Source organism: Coturnix japonica, chromosome 2 (assembly GCF_001577835.2).
Source record: "Coturnix japonica isolate 7356 chromosome 2, Coturnix japonica 2.1, whole genome shotgun sequence".
In the NCBI taxonomy this organism is placed as follows: Eukaryota; Metazoa; Chordata; class Aves; order Galliformes; family Phasianidae; genus Coturnix; species Coturnix japonica.
In genome coordinates, this window is record NC_029517.1 from 110,962,194 (window position 1) to 110,978,625 (window position 16,432).

Consider the following 16,432-nt stretch of genomic DNA (forward strand, 5'->3'; position numbering starts at 1 on the left):
AAACACCCAGTATTTTACTGAAAAATAAGAAATGTATTCATAAATGTGTGTGAATACATTATGAAACCTAGAAAATGAGAAATTTATTATATCTACTGGCATGAAACTATATTTTGTATTTTTTGGTCTTGAAAGAATTAGATTTCTCCAGGAAACAGTATGAAAAATGTGAATCATACACTGTCAAAACATTGCCCTTCCAGTAACTACTTTCAAGGGTGAGTAGTGTCATTGAGGGAAAAGGAGATTAAACCTCTAGCCTTGTGATCTTCAAAGACAACGCCTGCATTAACTTCCATCTATTTGTGACTACAAATAGCTACACAGTATAATATTGATTGTGTGCATTAGATCTGTGAATGCTATTTTGTTCAGCCCACCATGGTGAACTAATTCTGGACATTTTTAGGCCTGATCATATTGACTTGAATTTTCTTACTCTGATTCAGAGCAGAAAAGGGTCAGGTGACATGAACTTCACACAAAGATTGATTAAAGCTGTTAGAAGGAGGACTTTAAAGTAGATAACTAAATACACCACTACATTTTTTTTTTAAATCCTTTGTTGAGAGTATAGATTTTTGCGAAATGTATTAGCATATCATAAGAAAAGAGAATTAATATTGACAGCAGTGACATGGAGTTCCTTTCATTCTTGATTTTGTTTCCTTTGCTTATTGGAACAAAAGCACCAAATGAGTATGTTTTCGGCTGGGGAAGGCAATCAGAGCCAGGAAGGTTCTAACCTGAAAAATGGATTATTAGATGGATATGATAATCCTTTCCAGTTCTAGCTCTCTGGAAATATCACCTCACACTAAACCTCATAATTCTTGGAGATTTTGTATTTCGTTCTCTTTTCACCACCTACAATTTAGGTCACATACTAATAACTATTGGAAGCACTCTCATATCATATCATAGTATCATAGTCTTGTGCGGGTTGGAAAGGACCTTAGAGATCATCGAGTCCAACCCCCCGGGATTCGAGCCTCTGTGTAGCGGAACGGCACTTCTACCACTTGCGCCACCAGGGCACACTCTCAGCATACAACTTAACAAATTTATTGGTATACTGAAATCAACTTTTGCATATGCCAGCTACTGTTTTTATTTTAGCTTCCTGGTATTATGAAAGATATCAGAGAGAAGAATCAGTGCCTTGAAAGCACTTCCTTCCAGTATTAAATGCTACTTTTTATTCTTTTTGCACATATGTCAAGAATTTGTTGCTTACAAATCATGTGACATGATTCAAGTTTTGTTAAGGATCTACATAACTTCGGTCATATGTAAACAAATACAACAAAACTATTTTATAAAATTTCATAGAAGAATTTTAAAGGATGTATACTGTATTATCTTGGGCTGACTTTGAAAGCTTCTGTTATGTTTGATCTGGTTTTCAGTGAACATTGCCAGCATGCTAGGTTAGAGAGTTTCTTACTAGGTACCACAGGCAGTATGCCATGCTAAAGGTTCCCTAAAATTCTTTATCTGCACAAAGTGCTCTGGCATTACCTTGTTACCTTATTATGGGCCAAGGTAATAATTAGAATGAACCAAATAAAATGTACTGCATAATCAGTGACATTTTCAATATTTTTATTTATTTTTAAATAGAAGTCAAATATTCCATTCCTTTCATTTCAAAACTCCAAAAAGCCTAATGTCATCCCACTCTTGCAGTATATTAAATTCAAGCAAACTGCATTTGTGCAGACTGAAACATACAGTAATCATAGGCACACAAAGACAGAATGATACAACCATGCAGTTTTATATGGACTAACCTTAGTATCTGCATCACCAGAAATAATGTATGAGATCCACAACAGCTTCAAATATATTGGAAAATTACTTTCTTTTAGGGAAGGGAAGGAAGAAGGACCAATAATGGCTATTTCATTCTTAGTAGATAGTATAGCAGTTGCATGAAATAATATTTTGTTTGTGGTTTACTCCATCAGGCAGCTCAGCACTATACCATCATTTGCTTACTCTCCTCTCCCATTGGGATGGGGAGGAGAATTAGGAGGGGGGGGGGGAAACGACAGAGAACTCATGGGTTGACATAAAAACAATTTACTAAAACAGAAAAGAAAGAAAAAAAGAAAATAACAATAGTAATGATAATATATTTACAAAACCAGTGATGCACAAAACAGTTGCTCCCTGCCCACCAAATGAAGCTTAGTCACCAAACAGTGGCTGCCTGCCCAGCCTCCTCACATTTTTTAAAGTTTTTTTGTTGTTTTTTTTTTTTTACATGATATCAGATGTTGTGGATTGTCCCTTTGGCCAGCTTAGTTCAGCTGTCCTCATTCTGACCCCTCCCAGCATCTTGTGCCCCCTCAGTCCAGTTTACTGGCTGAAAATCTTTGGATTCCTGTTAGAAGTATTAATTCTTCCTGCCCCCCTGTCAATTGTAGTCACTGTCAGATAAGGCAATATAGGGCATCAGCAACACACTCATGTTATTCTCCTTGAGAAATCTGATTTGAAGTTGTAACCCAAGATGAATTGTCTAAGACAGTTTTGTTTCTGACCCCTGCTTTTCCTGATTCAGGATAGCCAGTTTTATTATACTGAAAAGTCAGAATAAGACTAATAAGTGACTTATATTCCACATATTTATCTTATTTGCTCTGTAGAGGTAGAAATTATACGATCACCACTAGGAAAATATTGATTCATAATAAATTACTTTGGAGAATACTTGCCTAAAATCCATTTGCTTGTGTACAGTACAAATATTGTTAGTAATGTTATCTACTTTTTTTTTGTAAATAAGTATTGGGAAGGAGAGGCAATGATTCCTTGACAAGAAGCAATATTGATTTACGTATCTTGGGTCAGATTTGAGATATAAGAAGCCATCTTTATTCATCTCCATGCTCAGACCCTATCAAAGATGGGATTTAGATAATCAACATTATCATAGGCAAGTTAGCAGAAAGGGAAATAATAAAATACACTTTTTTAAAAATTAGATACTGTAAAATGTCTCAAGACAAGAGCTTGGTTGCAAGTGGTAAAATGCTAAGTGGGAAATTTCTGGTGTTCTTATCTTAAACACAATGTGACAGTATTGTAGCATATCACTGATTATAAATTGATTATGTATGTTCCGAGGGCTGATTAATTGAGCAACTTTCATGGCGTAAAAATACTTTTGTCTTCTGCAATTTTATGTAGGTTACAATGTTAGACTTTTCATAAAACCGAACTCAGAATCAAAAGGAACAACAACCTCAGTCTTCTATGACCCATTTGTGCTCCAAGTCAACATGCCTTCCAACTTTTCAAACTGATATATCACCTTGGACAAACCAAAATTTTATAGTGGGAAAACCATTTCAGGAAAGAATGAAAAGTCCTGATCAGTGCAGCTTCGTTACTATTCCTACACAATTAAAATATTATTCCCTTTGTTTATTACCCACTTCAGTATTTCTTGCATACTCAGTATTTATTTTTCCCCTCTAGAAAAATAAATAAACAAAATCAGTTTTAAACATTTTTCATGGAGGTACATGACAGCACTTCTCTCAGTGCTTAGCAGTTTTGCTCTTTTTGAGAAATTGCATTTAATTATGTGAAATTTCATCAGAACTCAAGAGAATTCGGTATACTGCTGGCTTGAAAGGAAAGTAAAATATCTATAAAAGTTATTTATAAATGGCATTTGTAAAAATGATATAGTATGTTATTTTATATGGTGTTGCAGTTTAAAAACTTTTATATTAATTTGTCATATACTGAATTAGCAATTTAAATAAAAGGGCAACAGATAATTGTATTCCTTTACTATGAGAAACACTTGAACTAATTTAAAGTAATGAAGCAAATTATCTAAAACCATTTAGTCGAATATACTAGAGAGGGGTCAAACTCAGGGCAACACTATTTAAATCAAATTGAATTCCATCTTGAGAATGGATTTCAAATAGATTTTTAATTGCAGTATTTTGTCCACAGGGCATTCTATCACATGCTTTCAATATAAAAGTAAAATCCAGCAAAATATCCTCCATCGTAATGGTGCCAGGTTTCATTTCATTGCATAGCTTCTATGCTGTGATGTTTGCAAAAATGTTACTAGGCTTTTCATTTCTGCTCATTTTGCTCATAGATAATCTCTTTAACCAAACCCTGGATAATTTACAGGAATGGCTCATTACATTAAGCAAGAAAAAAAATGAGAGAAAAATAAAACAAAAGCATAACACTAGCTGGATTTGCGGCTGGTGCAGACCCTGCAGGAAAAGAACTGACATACCCATGTGAAGTGTCCTGTCATTTTACTGCTCTCTGGAATAATGCTTATGCATGGGAGATGTCAGGCTAAGTATTATCTTGGTGCTTTGGGAGTTTGATGCACAGCACAGCAGTCTGTAAATGCTCAGAAAGCATTTACATCAGCCACAGTGCTGCTCTGGAGAACCATGGAAGGAGTGCAATCAGATCCATCTTTGGACTACCATTGTGCTTCTAGTAATAATCAACAGTGATCCCTCTTCTAATCTTTAACTTCTATATGGAATATAACTCCAGAAAAAAATCGCTATGATCTGGAGTCATCACAGCAGTCCATACAGCATCAACTGTGAATTACTAGCCAAAAAAAAAAAAAAGCTCAAGACACATGAGTAAAGTAATGAACACTATCTTTTGGGATAGGAAAGGGGTGATTCTTCTGGATTTCCTGGAACCCAAACAAGCTATCAGTTCTGCCTGGAGTCATTTTCATAGCCATATTCATAGTCATATTCAGTCATAGTCATATTCAGTCAACCTGGAGAAGAGGAGGCTCAGGGGAGACCTTATAGCTCTCTATAACTTCCTGAAGGGAGGTTGTAGTGAGCTGGGAGTTGGCCTCTTCTCTCATGTAATCAGTGATGGAACTAGAGGGAATGGTTTTAAGCTGTACCAGGGGAGATTCAGGCTGGACATTAGGAAGTATTACTTCTCGGAAAGGGTAGTCAGGCATTGGAATGCACTGCCCAGGGAGGTGGTGGAGTCACCAACCATGGAAGTGTTCAAGAAACGTTTGGATGTGGTGTTGAGGAATATGATTTAGCTGGGAAGTATTGGTAATGTGTATCTGTAGCTTCCATGGAAATGGAAGCATTACTTCCAGTTTGAAATAGTGGAGCAAGAATAGAGTATAGATGAGGATTTTTAAATTCATCCTGGTTTGTTGGAAACTACTGGTAGAAGAGCCTCCTGACTGTTCGCAGTGGTGCAGCTCCTCACAGAGACAGCAGCAGTGGCAGGACATTTGAGAATGACATTTTTTACAACATTTTTTTGGAACTGTGCATGATTCTGTGTTTAACAAACTGGAGACGTTCAGCTCCAGTGCAAAGCCGGTTGTGGAAGATCTGCTACAATTTCTCAGAATGAAGAAGTGAGTATGTTGTAGAAATAGAAGATAACAAAAAGCAAACAAAATGGGTGTGAAAGCCATCAAATAAGGAAAATTAGGAAAGTATTTAAACTTAAATTAAATTTTATATCTAAAGTTTAAAAACAAACAAACAAACAACAAAAAAAAAAAAAGATGCATTATCTTTCCTGAAACATTGCCATTAAGGGGGGAAAAACTCCTGTTTGCTCAATATAGCCTGGCTACACAAATCATCTGAATCACTGAGGTTTGAAGGGTTCAAATTTTCTGCTTCATAAATGACTGCTAAACCAAACTTCAGTCAAATAAATGAGGCTCCCTTCAACTAGAGCTCCTGGAATAATGGCTCAGACTCTTCTATGGTTTTCAGATTGTGTATTCATCCCCAGATGAATTTCACATTGAGAGTATTCATTTTAGATTAAGCATATGAATGTTCTAAGATTGAATTAATATTTATATATTAAACTCATATTATTTGCTTGACAGACTTGAATCAAAGGAACCTTTTCTGTCAGTTGGGTAAGTAGGAATATGCTTATTATTTATATATTCAATATCATACAGTATAATGTATGGGATAATATCGAACATAAACATCTCTTATCAACATTTCAACTATTTAATATACCTAAGCTTATGAAAAGTTGATATCAATCTATAAAGACAGCAGCTGTAGGTATCCTTCTTCCAAAAACTTACTAGAATGTATATTTTGCTTCAACTGACTATATATATATATATTTAAAAAAAAAACAAAAACATTTAAGAATTAAATATTTCATCAGAAAGTAGCTGTTTTATTATTTTTGTTTTCACTGATCTTTCAGTCATTCTCTAGGCAGATGACTGAAGAATTGATGGTTTCTTCTAAAATAAAATTTTAGTGACAACTTGGTAACAGAAAAGCCATTCAATTTGTGATTTAGAAAAATATGCTTTAGCCTTATTATAGATCATATTTACAGTTATATACCTATTACAGCTATTGTCTTCATAGACACATAGCCATGTGAAGTTATTTAGGCTGTTAAAATGATTATCTTCTCCTTCTAAAAGCTTACTTTTAAAAGTGGTGCATTTTGAATATACATATATTATTTTCTAAAATTTAGTTCTTATATATATATATAATAGGTATTATATGTTATATTATATGTATATATATTATAATTGGGTATCTGTGTTCTACTTTGGAATTTAAAGTTTACTTTCTATGCACTATTTTTTGTTTAGCTTCTTTCTTACAAAACTTTCCTCAGTTTCCTAACATTTTCATTCCCATTTCATTTTTCTTCAGAACTGTATACTCTTTTTTCCTTGTCATTCTCATTTGTCTCAGTTCACAACACCATACATTTCATGGTACCAAAAACATTAACTGCAGATAAAATTTCCCAGTGCAAAGTAGCCATGTAAGGGTTAATTCTACCAAGTAACTATCAGTAGCTTCCAAGAGACTGTATTAACTGCAGATTGAAAAACTACTTCAGGTTCTGAAGTGTGAATTAAAAATAGCAAACACAATATATCAGTTAAGAACACAGAAACCCAACAAATCAGTGTGAACAAGATTGAAATTCTCTTCAGGTTTTTTAGCATAAAGTAACTTGGGCTTGTTTGAGTACATTTTAATTTAATTAAGTACTATTTCTACTTTCTACAGAAAAAACAAAAAACAAAAAACTGTTGAAAGATAAGTGAAATGTTAGTCAAACGGAGGGAGCAGAGGCACAAGAGAGTGGGAACCAGGGGGGTGCTCTTGTTTTGAAATGTCCGAATTCATTTCCAGATTTAAGAACTGACATTATTACTTCCTGCTATTCCACTTCACAACTTTTATACTATTCTATACTGTTTACTATAAATGTGCTATATTCTGTACTATTTACTATACTATTTTAATCTATTTTTTTTATACTTGCACTATTGTAATGAACTGATTACCTGAAAACCTCAACTTTAAGATTTTAAAAAAGAAGTTTCATGTCACTGTGGCTGAAGAGCATATAAAACTGAAAAAGAATTAAATACCAGCAAGCAAATAAAATGCAATGCCTGTGCTAGTAGTAGCAATTCACCTAAACAGCAGTTATCATAAAATAATAAATTCTATGCTTGTAGCTCATGCCATGATTTGAAGAACTTTGCTTGTAATTTTGTTTTGGTTCATGTCAAGATGAGAAGAGTGGAGGCCATGATGTAAATGCACATTACCTGCCCATAGTTCTTGTATGCAACTTTACAGACAAGCTGGACTCCTCCCAGGCAATCTAACAAGCAGACAGATTTAGCCTCTTCCCAGAACCTGCCAGAAGTTTGGCTGTAATGTACTTGAATTATTTTTTCAAGTTCATAGTGAAGAATACTGACAGAGACTTGGTTAGACTAACACATGGGTGCCCTTAACACCTCTTGAAGCCAGAATTGGTAAAAGCAACAGCTTAAATTACTTCTAGTTTCTACAGATTACTTGGTCCTACAAGCTAGCCTTTAATTTATTTTCCTTCTGCAACAGAGATTTGTTTCCACATTTTCATTATACTGCCTGTAGGAGCTAATTATCCTTTTTCATTTTGCCATGTCGAAGATAATGACTTTCTGGTGCTTTTCTATTGTTAATTCTTTATGTAGAGGAAGGGAACATGAAGTGGGGCAGCCAAAGATCTTCAGCCTGTCACGCTTTGCTTGAGCATTCAATGTGTGTACTGGGCTACGGTTTTCCAGAAAGAGATCCCACAAAGAAAAAGTGATTCCTAAAACAGCACATTGCTTATCCTTTCTCAGAAAGCAGATAGAGATTGACACAAGCAGACCCCACCTCTCACTGCTGTGGTTCGTCTCAAAAATTCTGGGAGATTGCATTTATCCTTCTTTTTATGCAAAAAGATATAGCAGGGTATTTTGTTCACATGGCAAGGTTGTGTTAGCAGGGGGCTGCAAGGGTGGCCTCTATGAGAAGCCCTTCACTGCCCCATGTAAGATCAGAGCCAGCTCCAGCTGCTCCAAAAGAGACCCACCACTGCCAGAGCTGAGCCATGAGTGATGCTGGGTGTGCTCTGGGAGAGCAAATTCAGGAAAGGGAAAAACTGCTGCACAACAGCAGCAGGGAGAGAGGAGTGAGGAGTGTGTGAGAAAAACCCTTCATGCAACAAGGTCAGTGTGGAAGGATGGCAGGAGGTACTCCAGGTCCAGAGCATGATCTCCCACAGCCCAGGAGAGGCCCAAGGCAAAGCAGGCTGTCTTCCTTCAGCCCACAGGTAACAGGTGAAACAGATCTTCTTGCACGTCCATGGAGAAGCCCCTGGGGCAGTAGCAAAAGTGGCTGAAGGAGCTGCAGTCCATGGATACCCCCCACAGATGCAGCCTCAGGCCAGAGCTACAGCCCATGGAGAGCAGCTCATGTTGGGGCAGGAGGGCTGGGGGAGCTGTGCCCATGGGGACAGTGTGAAGCAGTGTGCTCCTGAAGGGTGGGCTCCATGATATGGAGCTGTGTTGGAGCAGTGCTGGGAGAGCTGTATTGTGTGGGCAGGCAATATGGGATCAGTTTGAGAAGGACAGCACACAGTATGTTGCACACTGTTGAATTCACAAGAGACAAAGAGAGCAAGAAACAGAGCTGATTTTTCTGAGGCTAGTAAGAGCTTAGATTCATCTATATCCGATGCAGAGAATGGGATTACTTATTGGTAAGCAGGCAGTAGCTCTTCACTGTGATGGGCTTTGAAAATACATTTGTTTTATACATCTGGCTGTCAGTTGAGATTCAATCTCTTTCTTTTGTGTGCATGTTTAAGAAAATACAATGCAAACATCTGACTTTTATTTTCAAGATTGACTAGTTGCTGTAAACATTACAAATTTAGGAGGAATGACCAGAGAGGGATATGTGTGAAATTAATGCATTTTATGCATTTATTACAAGATGAATGGTTGTATTGTAAGAAAGAAGAGAGGTACAACTGGCACTAATTGCTGCATTTTTTTACGTTCTCGGTAAATCCACTATGGTTCTGAATGAACTACTGCCTTCCTCACCAAGATCCTGTTGCCAGACAGTATATGTTTATAGAAAATACAGAATAGTCATGGCTTTGTATTTTCAAATCACAGCCTAATCAAAATAATGTTTGAATCAGAAGTATTTCTAGAACAGATGAAGGAACATAAATGTGCTGAGCTTTATGAAACACTCTCAAAACACATAAAGAAAAATTCTATAATTTTCTTCTTGCAGAATTATTCTGAGAAATATCTAAGAGCTGAAATTTGTTTCCCACATTTTCTGTTTGAAGGTTTCTTTTCTATAAGGATCTTTTGCAGAAAATCTGTTAAAAGTCCTGAATTCAGACATATTTTTGAAGGATCTTACTATGAAGAAGTGACAGCATAAAATTAAATGCCTGGTTAAAACCGAATTCCCAGTGTTATGAATTAATCTATCCACTTCCATAACACACAAATTCTTTCAACTCAATCTGGGCTTCTTTTCAGACACTAGTTTATAAGGCACAAAGCAGAACATACCCTCATTCTGTAGCTCTTGTACAACAAATACCAATAATGCTTCTCATTCTGATTATCAGATAGCACCAGCTGAAGGAGCAGACACTATTCCTACTGTTCCCATCTGGTTTTTGAAGAAAGATAGCTAAGAAATTAGTTTCCTTCAGTGGAGTGAAAAAGAGGAAAAGAAGAGATAGTGGAATCATTTTGCACTGTTAATATGAAACCAGTAACACTGCAAACCTGAAAATAATTTCAAACTGTCACTCTCATGTAGTCTAGGTATTCAGGATTGAAAAACATGGATGGGTTGCACACACTTGATAATTCATTTAAACTTTGGGCATCAACAGGAGTTAGGAGACTATAGGGGCTTTACATGTGGTGAGACTGCCCAGGTAGTCCCCAGAGAGAAAACAATGATTTAGGGGCAATAGCCTACATAGAAAGCTAGGGATCTTTATGTGGAAGATGCTGAAAGCCTCTTCAAGCAGCATTATTGGTATAATTATCTTTCAGCAGTTTACCAAAAGCCATAAGGATCGGGTTTTTCTATAATCATTTCCTCTGAAAAAGTAGATGAATTATCACTTTTTTATAAGTTTATAAAAAAGTTGATTCTTAATTTGTTTGTTTGTTTTTTCTTGAACACATCTCTGAGGAATAGATTTTGAAGTCACAGTAACAGATAATATTTTGTTCCATTTACTGCACCTGGTGGCTTTGTATCATTGTTCGGTTTTTAAAGATCCCAGATTATGTATTTTTCTACTCATCTGTAATCTAAATAATTATTTTCTGGTTCCTCTGTTTTCTTGATATTCTTCATTTCCATTTTTACATGCACAAAGAAATATATATCACATCAAAATTATACTAATACATATGGGGGGAAAAAAGTCTTTTCCTAATTCCATTAACTTTTATTAGCAACAAGCATAACAAATACACACCCTAATAAATTCTTTTTTTCCTCTGACTATATTAATCAGTAACAAAGGGGTTCATAATTGATAATGGCAATAGAGCATAAGATCACCTTTTTCTCTTCTGGTTATTCTATTTGCTTTTCCTTTTGATTAGTTTCTGCTATTTTTGTCATCCAAGACTACCCTTTCATTACTATTTCTAGAAAAACAATACTGATTGAGCTCATTAATGTTGAGTAATGTTAGTACCTCAAAATTAAATAACCATAGTCTCAACTGCATCATGGCATTTTCCCTTTCTAATGGGGGAAAAAACCTATGGATAAGAGAATGCTTCTGAAGGGTGGTGAGGGGGTCAAAGCATTCTGGAGGAATAAATAAGTGAAGAGATAGTTCCACTGAAGTTTTCTAATCTCAGATAGGCGAGGCTCTTGTATAGCCCTGGATATCATTATGCTTTGGACAGGAAGCTGGACCAGACACCTCCTAGAAATGCCTTCTAGATCTGTGAATAGACAGGAAAGGCTTGTGAACTGTTGTACACATGACAGTGCACAGTGATACTTTTAATCTCTGGTTCTCCTCAGAGATCAGGAGAGTGGTCAATTCCAGGGCATGAATCTTCCTGAGAGAGGCAGTGCAGAAAGAAGTGCCTCAAGGAGAAACATTACTAACTCAGAGGAAACTGTAGATCACACTTCCCTTTCCTAAATGTTAGTGTTTTTAAAATGTTACTAAGCTTCAAGCTAGGAGGTGTTGCCTTTAGTGTTATTCCATCAATGGCCTTGTGTATGATACTAAGAAATGATTAATCAGATATTGCCATATTTCAGTTTGAAAGATAAATCATCTGATAAAATTTAGCTTAATCTGTTAATCTGAGTTCAGGCAAATCAGACATCATTTACAGATGACTTTCTACCAACATTACTATAATGTTTTTACATAACAAAGTCTGAAAAGGAGGGTTATGTTTACAGTAATTACATTCTTATTCAGTAGCCTCTGCTTCATACAAACTGCTCTTTACTTTAAGAACAAGAAAAATTATTTTGGTTTTTATTTTTGTTTTTACGTTAGCTTCAACTATAAAGTGAATTTCTAAAGCAGTTTGTAGTTATTCATTTAGTTTTGGGATTATTTTGTCACAAGGTCAGTCTGGTTTCTTATAAATCCTATCATTCTTTGGACCACAACGCAGATCTGCTGACACCAACCACGTTTTCCCATTAGTACACACAGGTTGTAAGAATTCTACTGCTTTTGTACACAATAAAAAAAAATAGAAGTTACATTATATTGTGTCTAAACATAACTGTTCTGTGAGATTTATTGCTAAGACTTTTAATTAATCACTTTTGCTAGAAAAGTATTCCATTCTGGTTCCAAGTTCATGCAAAGATCAGTCTTGGTCAATAGAAACAACTTCTTTACAATCTCATATTGCAGTAAAATTTAACGCTGAGGTGAGTGTCTTAAATTTGAAGTAGAAAAGTCAGAGAAGAACTGACGTGTATGACCAGAAAGTGGCAATTTATGTTATCATTGTAGTGATTATGTAGATAAAACTAAATCATCTTTTTTAATTTAAAAACCACAAATCCATTTCCCACAAATCTGGAGTTACTGGTTTTGTTGTCATTGTTTTCCTGTTGAGACAGGACAAAGGGAAATGGTTTTAAACTAAAATAGGAGAGATTTAGATTGGATATGAGAAAAAAATAAATAAATAAATGTTTTTTCATTATAGGGATGGGAAAGCACTGGAACAGGTTGCCCAGGAAGGTGGTAGATGCCTTGTTCTTGGAGATATTAAAGGTCAGACTGGGCAGGACTCTGAGCAGCATGATGCAGCTGTAGGTTTCCCTCTTCATTGGGGGTAGTTGGACCAGATGATCTTTTATGGTCCCCACCAAATCAAACAATTCTATGATTCTAGAGTTACTGACTTTTTTTTTTCCTTTTCAGTTGCCACTAATGACATACAAAAAGCACCTTTTCTGAATTCACACTTTGGTCTAGGAGCCCTCTCATGGGTAAGGTTTGGTGGCTGAATCAGCTCTTGTCCCATAGTAAGTGTGTAAAATATTTTCATAACTAACCAGATAGACATTAGAAAGTACTTCTAAGTCAAGTTAAATTGCAAATTTTATCAAATGCAATCATTTGCAAACTGGATCATTTACCTACTGGATATGTCCTCATTTATTCTATTGTCACCTAAATCAAGGGACAGAAACAACTGATGGATTTTCAAGAACACTTTGAACAGCAAGTAGTCAAAATGAAAGTTTACCAATTTTCAGACCACATTTTTCCTATGAAATATTTGTTGACTACTTGAAAATAGTGAACACTTATGGAAATTAAAATCAATACACACAAGAGGAAACGTGAAGCATTTCTCAAGTAACATAATTCATCCTGCAGAGCTGTCCTTTTTTTGGAGTCAATGAGGTACACCAGGATATGTAAATTATATATCCTGAGGCTATGAAATTAGTGAGGCAAAACTGTAGGTTGTTCATGTAGCTTTCATAGCACTTTTGTGCCAAAGTGTTCACATATAGTTGTGGAAGTACTTGAGAGGTATTGAAAAAGACTTTGTTTCTTTACAAAAGTAATGTTTTTATCCTCATACACACACATATTAATCATGATTATACTTTAAACCTGGAATCAAATACCATTTGATTTCAAGCAGACCTTGTCTATATATCAGTAGTTAGTTGTATTTCATGTTCTGGCTGATATTTTATAGGCTATAAAACTGTCTTGCTGTGTAGAGCATTCATAGAAAAATAACATTCCAGTCATGTAAGTCATATAAGGGTGAATAATGGTGATGTTTTTTTGCTGGGAGAAGGCAAAAATTGTGTGAGAGGAGTCTTACAAGAACAAGAAGGAGGAGATAGAGGGAGATGTTAACAGTTCCAATTCCTTCACAGTCCTGTGTTTTGGGAAGAGATGCTTGAGGCAATTCTGATTACTAAATTGCTATGGCAGCTTAATTCAATACACTGTGTAAAACCAAAATAGCCTAAAACTTGTCTGTATAGTTATCTTCTAATGTATATATCACAGAGTGATAAAACACACAAAATGAAACTTTTTTTTTTTTTTTTTAATGAAAATAAATCTTTACTAGTACTGATGCATACTGGTGCAAGCACAGCCCTAACCTGATGGTTAGAGCAACTCAACTCAGAGACAGCGACCACATGATATGGGGAAAGAATATGGCAATAATAGAAACATAAAACTTCTTGAGCCCACTTTTGTGAAGTGGTCTCCTTGCTTTCTGCACTGTTATGAAATTAACCTTTATGGAAAAAAAAAAAATGATGTACAAGCAATATTCTAGTAGCTAAGATAATGACTATATCTTAAAGGTGATTAACATATTTTAAATGAGAGTCTCACTTTTAATTTTTATATACATAGAATCATTTTTACCAAGGTTGATAAGACTAAAGAAGAACTTATGTATATTCTGCTCAAGAATTGATTACAATTGATTACAATTTATTACAATTCATTCTAAATTCTCATGTTATGGTCACTGAATGTGATGTCTTGTGCAAACATAAATATTACACTCTTTACAGACAATAATGAGATAACAAAACTTGCCTACACTAAAATTGTAAGTTTCCAAAATTTAAACCTATGCAACTGTTTCCTTGAAGCCAAATACAATTACATCAAGAATTCTCCTGTATATCCAGGGAGTGAAATGAAGAAAATGGAGATATGATCACATATCTCTTCAATTTTTGTTTTAAATGTTAACAGTAAGTCAGTAAATCACTAAGTCATCTTCAGTCATGCTACCAAAATGTGTCAGAGAAACATTATTTGCAAAATGTTACTATCATATTTTAAGGAGCTTACAGCTGGAAAAAAAAAACAAAACAAAACAAAAACAGGTTAAATCTGAAAACAAAAATGTAACCTGACTAAATTCAAAATCAGATCTGTTGCAGACATATGTATGCAAACTTTCAAATGAGGTAGTAAGTAAATGATAATCCCATATTGTCGTGTACCCTTACTGTAAACCCCAGAGTAGAAGCCCTTACAGAGTGGAGGTCATCATAAAGAAGAAAACCAATCACAGTAAAGCAGAAGAGCATATGGATTGCCTTCCCTACATACCCAGAAAGGCAGGAGCCCAGATGCATGAGAACCATTAGGTCATGGCTTAAACCAGTGACTGAGAACCGGGTGAAGGGCTGTAGTCAACCATGGGAGCACAGATGCAAACCATTCACTTGTGCAACTAGTAACCCTGGCTTCGTCCCTCCCTAACCTCATATGAGGGCTGGCAGCCAAAAGGGAAGCTTCTTTGTTTGGCGGTTATCTCCTTCTGGGGTTTCTAACAAGTGCTGATCCTCAGAAAGGGTAAGCTATTTTTTTTATTACCAAACTGTGTCCAAACTGGTTAAAGGCATCTATATCATCTGTTTCCTATTCTTATACAAATTGTGTTTGAAAACTTGATTAAGATCTTTCCAGTTTAGATGTTTTCCCTTAAAAAACAAAACAAAAAAAAAAAAAAAAAAAGGTAGATACAGTCTGCCTTAATTCTTGCAGACAGCCCAGTTCAACTGCAGGAGATGACTGATCTTGCCTAAGGCAAGTTGTAGAAGCTAAGGGGCCAGCCTCCAATATCAACTGAGATGTTAGAACATGCAAAAAAATCATACAGATTTGTCTAAGAGGTATAAGGTCTTTTAACCAGCCTCAAGCTATGTCTCTTTGCAGATTTAAAAAAAAAAAAAAAGTAGAAACTTTTCAACTGAATGAGTCACTCTTGGGTCATGTCTGTGTGATAAGAAATTGGGAGTTCTAGTACATGTCAAAAGTTGCATACAGTAATGACAATACTAATACCATGTTGGAAGTCATCGGGGCTGTTTTACCATGTGTTACACCTCAGTGAGTCACTTGGGATTAAGAACACCTCTCTCCCTTGTGAGAAGGAATAAATGGGAAAAATTCCATATGTGTATTTAAGATAAAGAATTATATTTGATCCTTTAATTTCAGAAACTTTATTATGGATTAACTGTGAGGGAATTGAGAGTGGAGATGTATTAATTCTCATATGGAAATTAAATGGTCTCTTCCCTGTAATTTTAAAAATTACTTAGTTTCTGACTTATTTATTCATTTACAGTAAAGAAATCTTGGTGTTTTTTTCTCTGTATATATGGAAAGTGAACAGACGTGCCTTTCCAGAGCACTGAAGCATTAGTAGGCATGAATTTGTCAGAATCCAAGGGAAGTGCAGTTCATATAGATAGCACTGGGCTAGACGATATGAAGTAAGTTGTGCTGTTATTTAAGCAAGCACACAACCCCACAGAACACAACCTTCCACTCGTTCCCAGCTTCCAGAGGGTTTGTGGAGAGATCTGGGGGGGTGGAAGGGGAGGAAATAAAGTAGAACTCATGGGCTGAAATAAAAACTATTTAGCATGACAGGAAAGGAAAAATAATAGTAATTATTATTATATATATACACTCACAAAACAAATGTTGCACAATGCAGTTACTAACCACCTGTGACTGTTTTCCA

The 16,432-nt window shown here is 35.5% G+C and overlaps 1 protein-coding gene across 11 annotated transcripts in view; it reads left to right on the plus strand.

Moving 5' to 3' along the window:
• The window catches only part of RALYL (RALY RNA binding protein like), a 356,105-nt gene that overhangs the window by 298,005 nt on the left and 41,668 nt on the right, over positions 1-16,432 (plus strand). For 9 of the 11 annotated variants that reach the window (XM_015855864.2, XM_015855865.2, XM_015855857.2 and 6 more), the window contains one exon: positions 5,903-5,935. The exons of the other annotated variants lie outside the window; for them this stretch is intronic. In XM_015855864.2, coding sequence (XP_015711350.1) covers positions 5,903-5,935 — 33 coding nt within the window. The remainder of the gene's footprint in view (positions 1-5,902; positions 5,936-16,432) is intronic. 11 annotated transcript variants of the gene reach the window in all.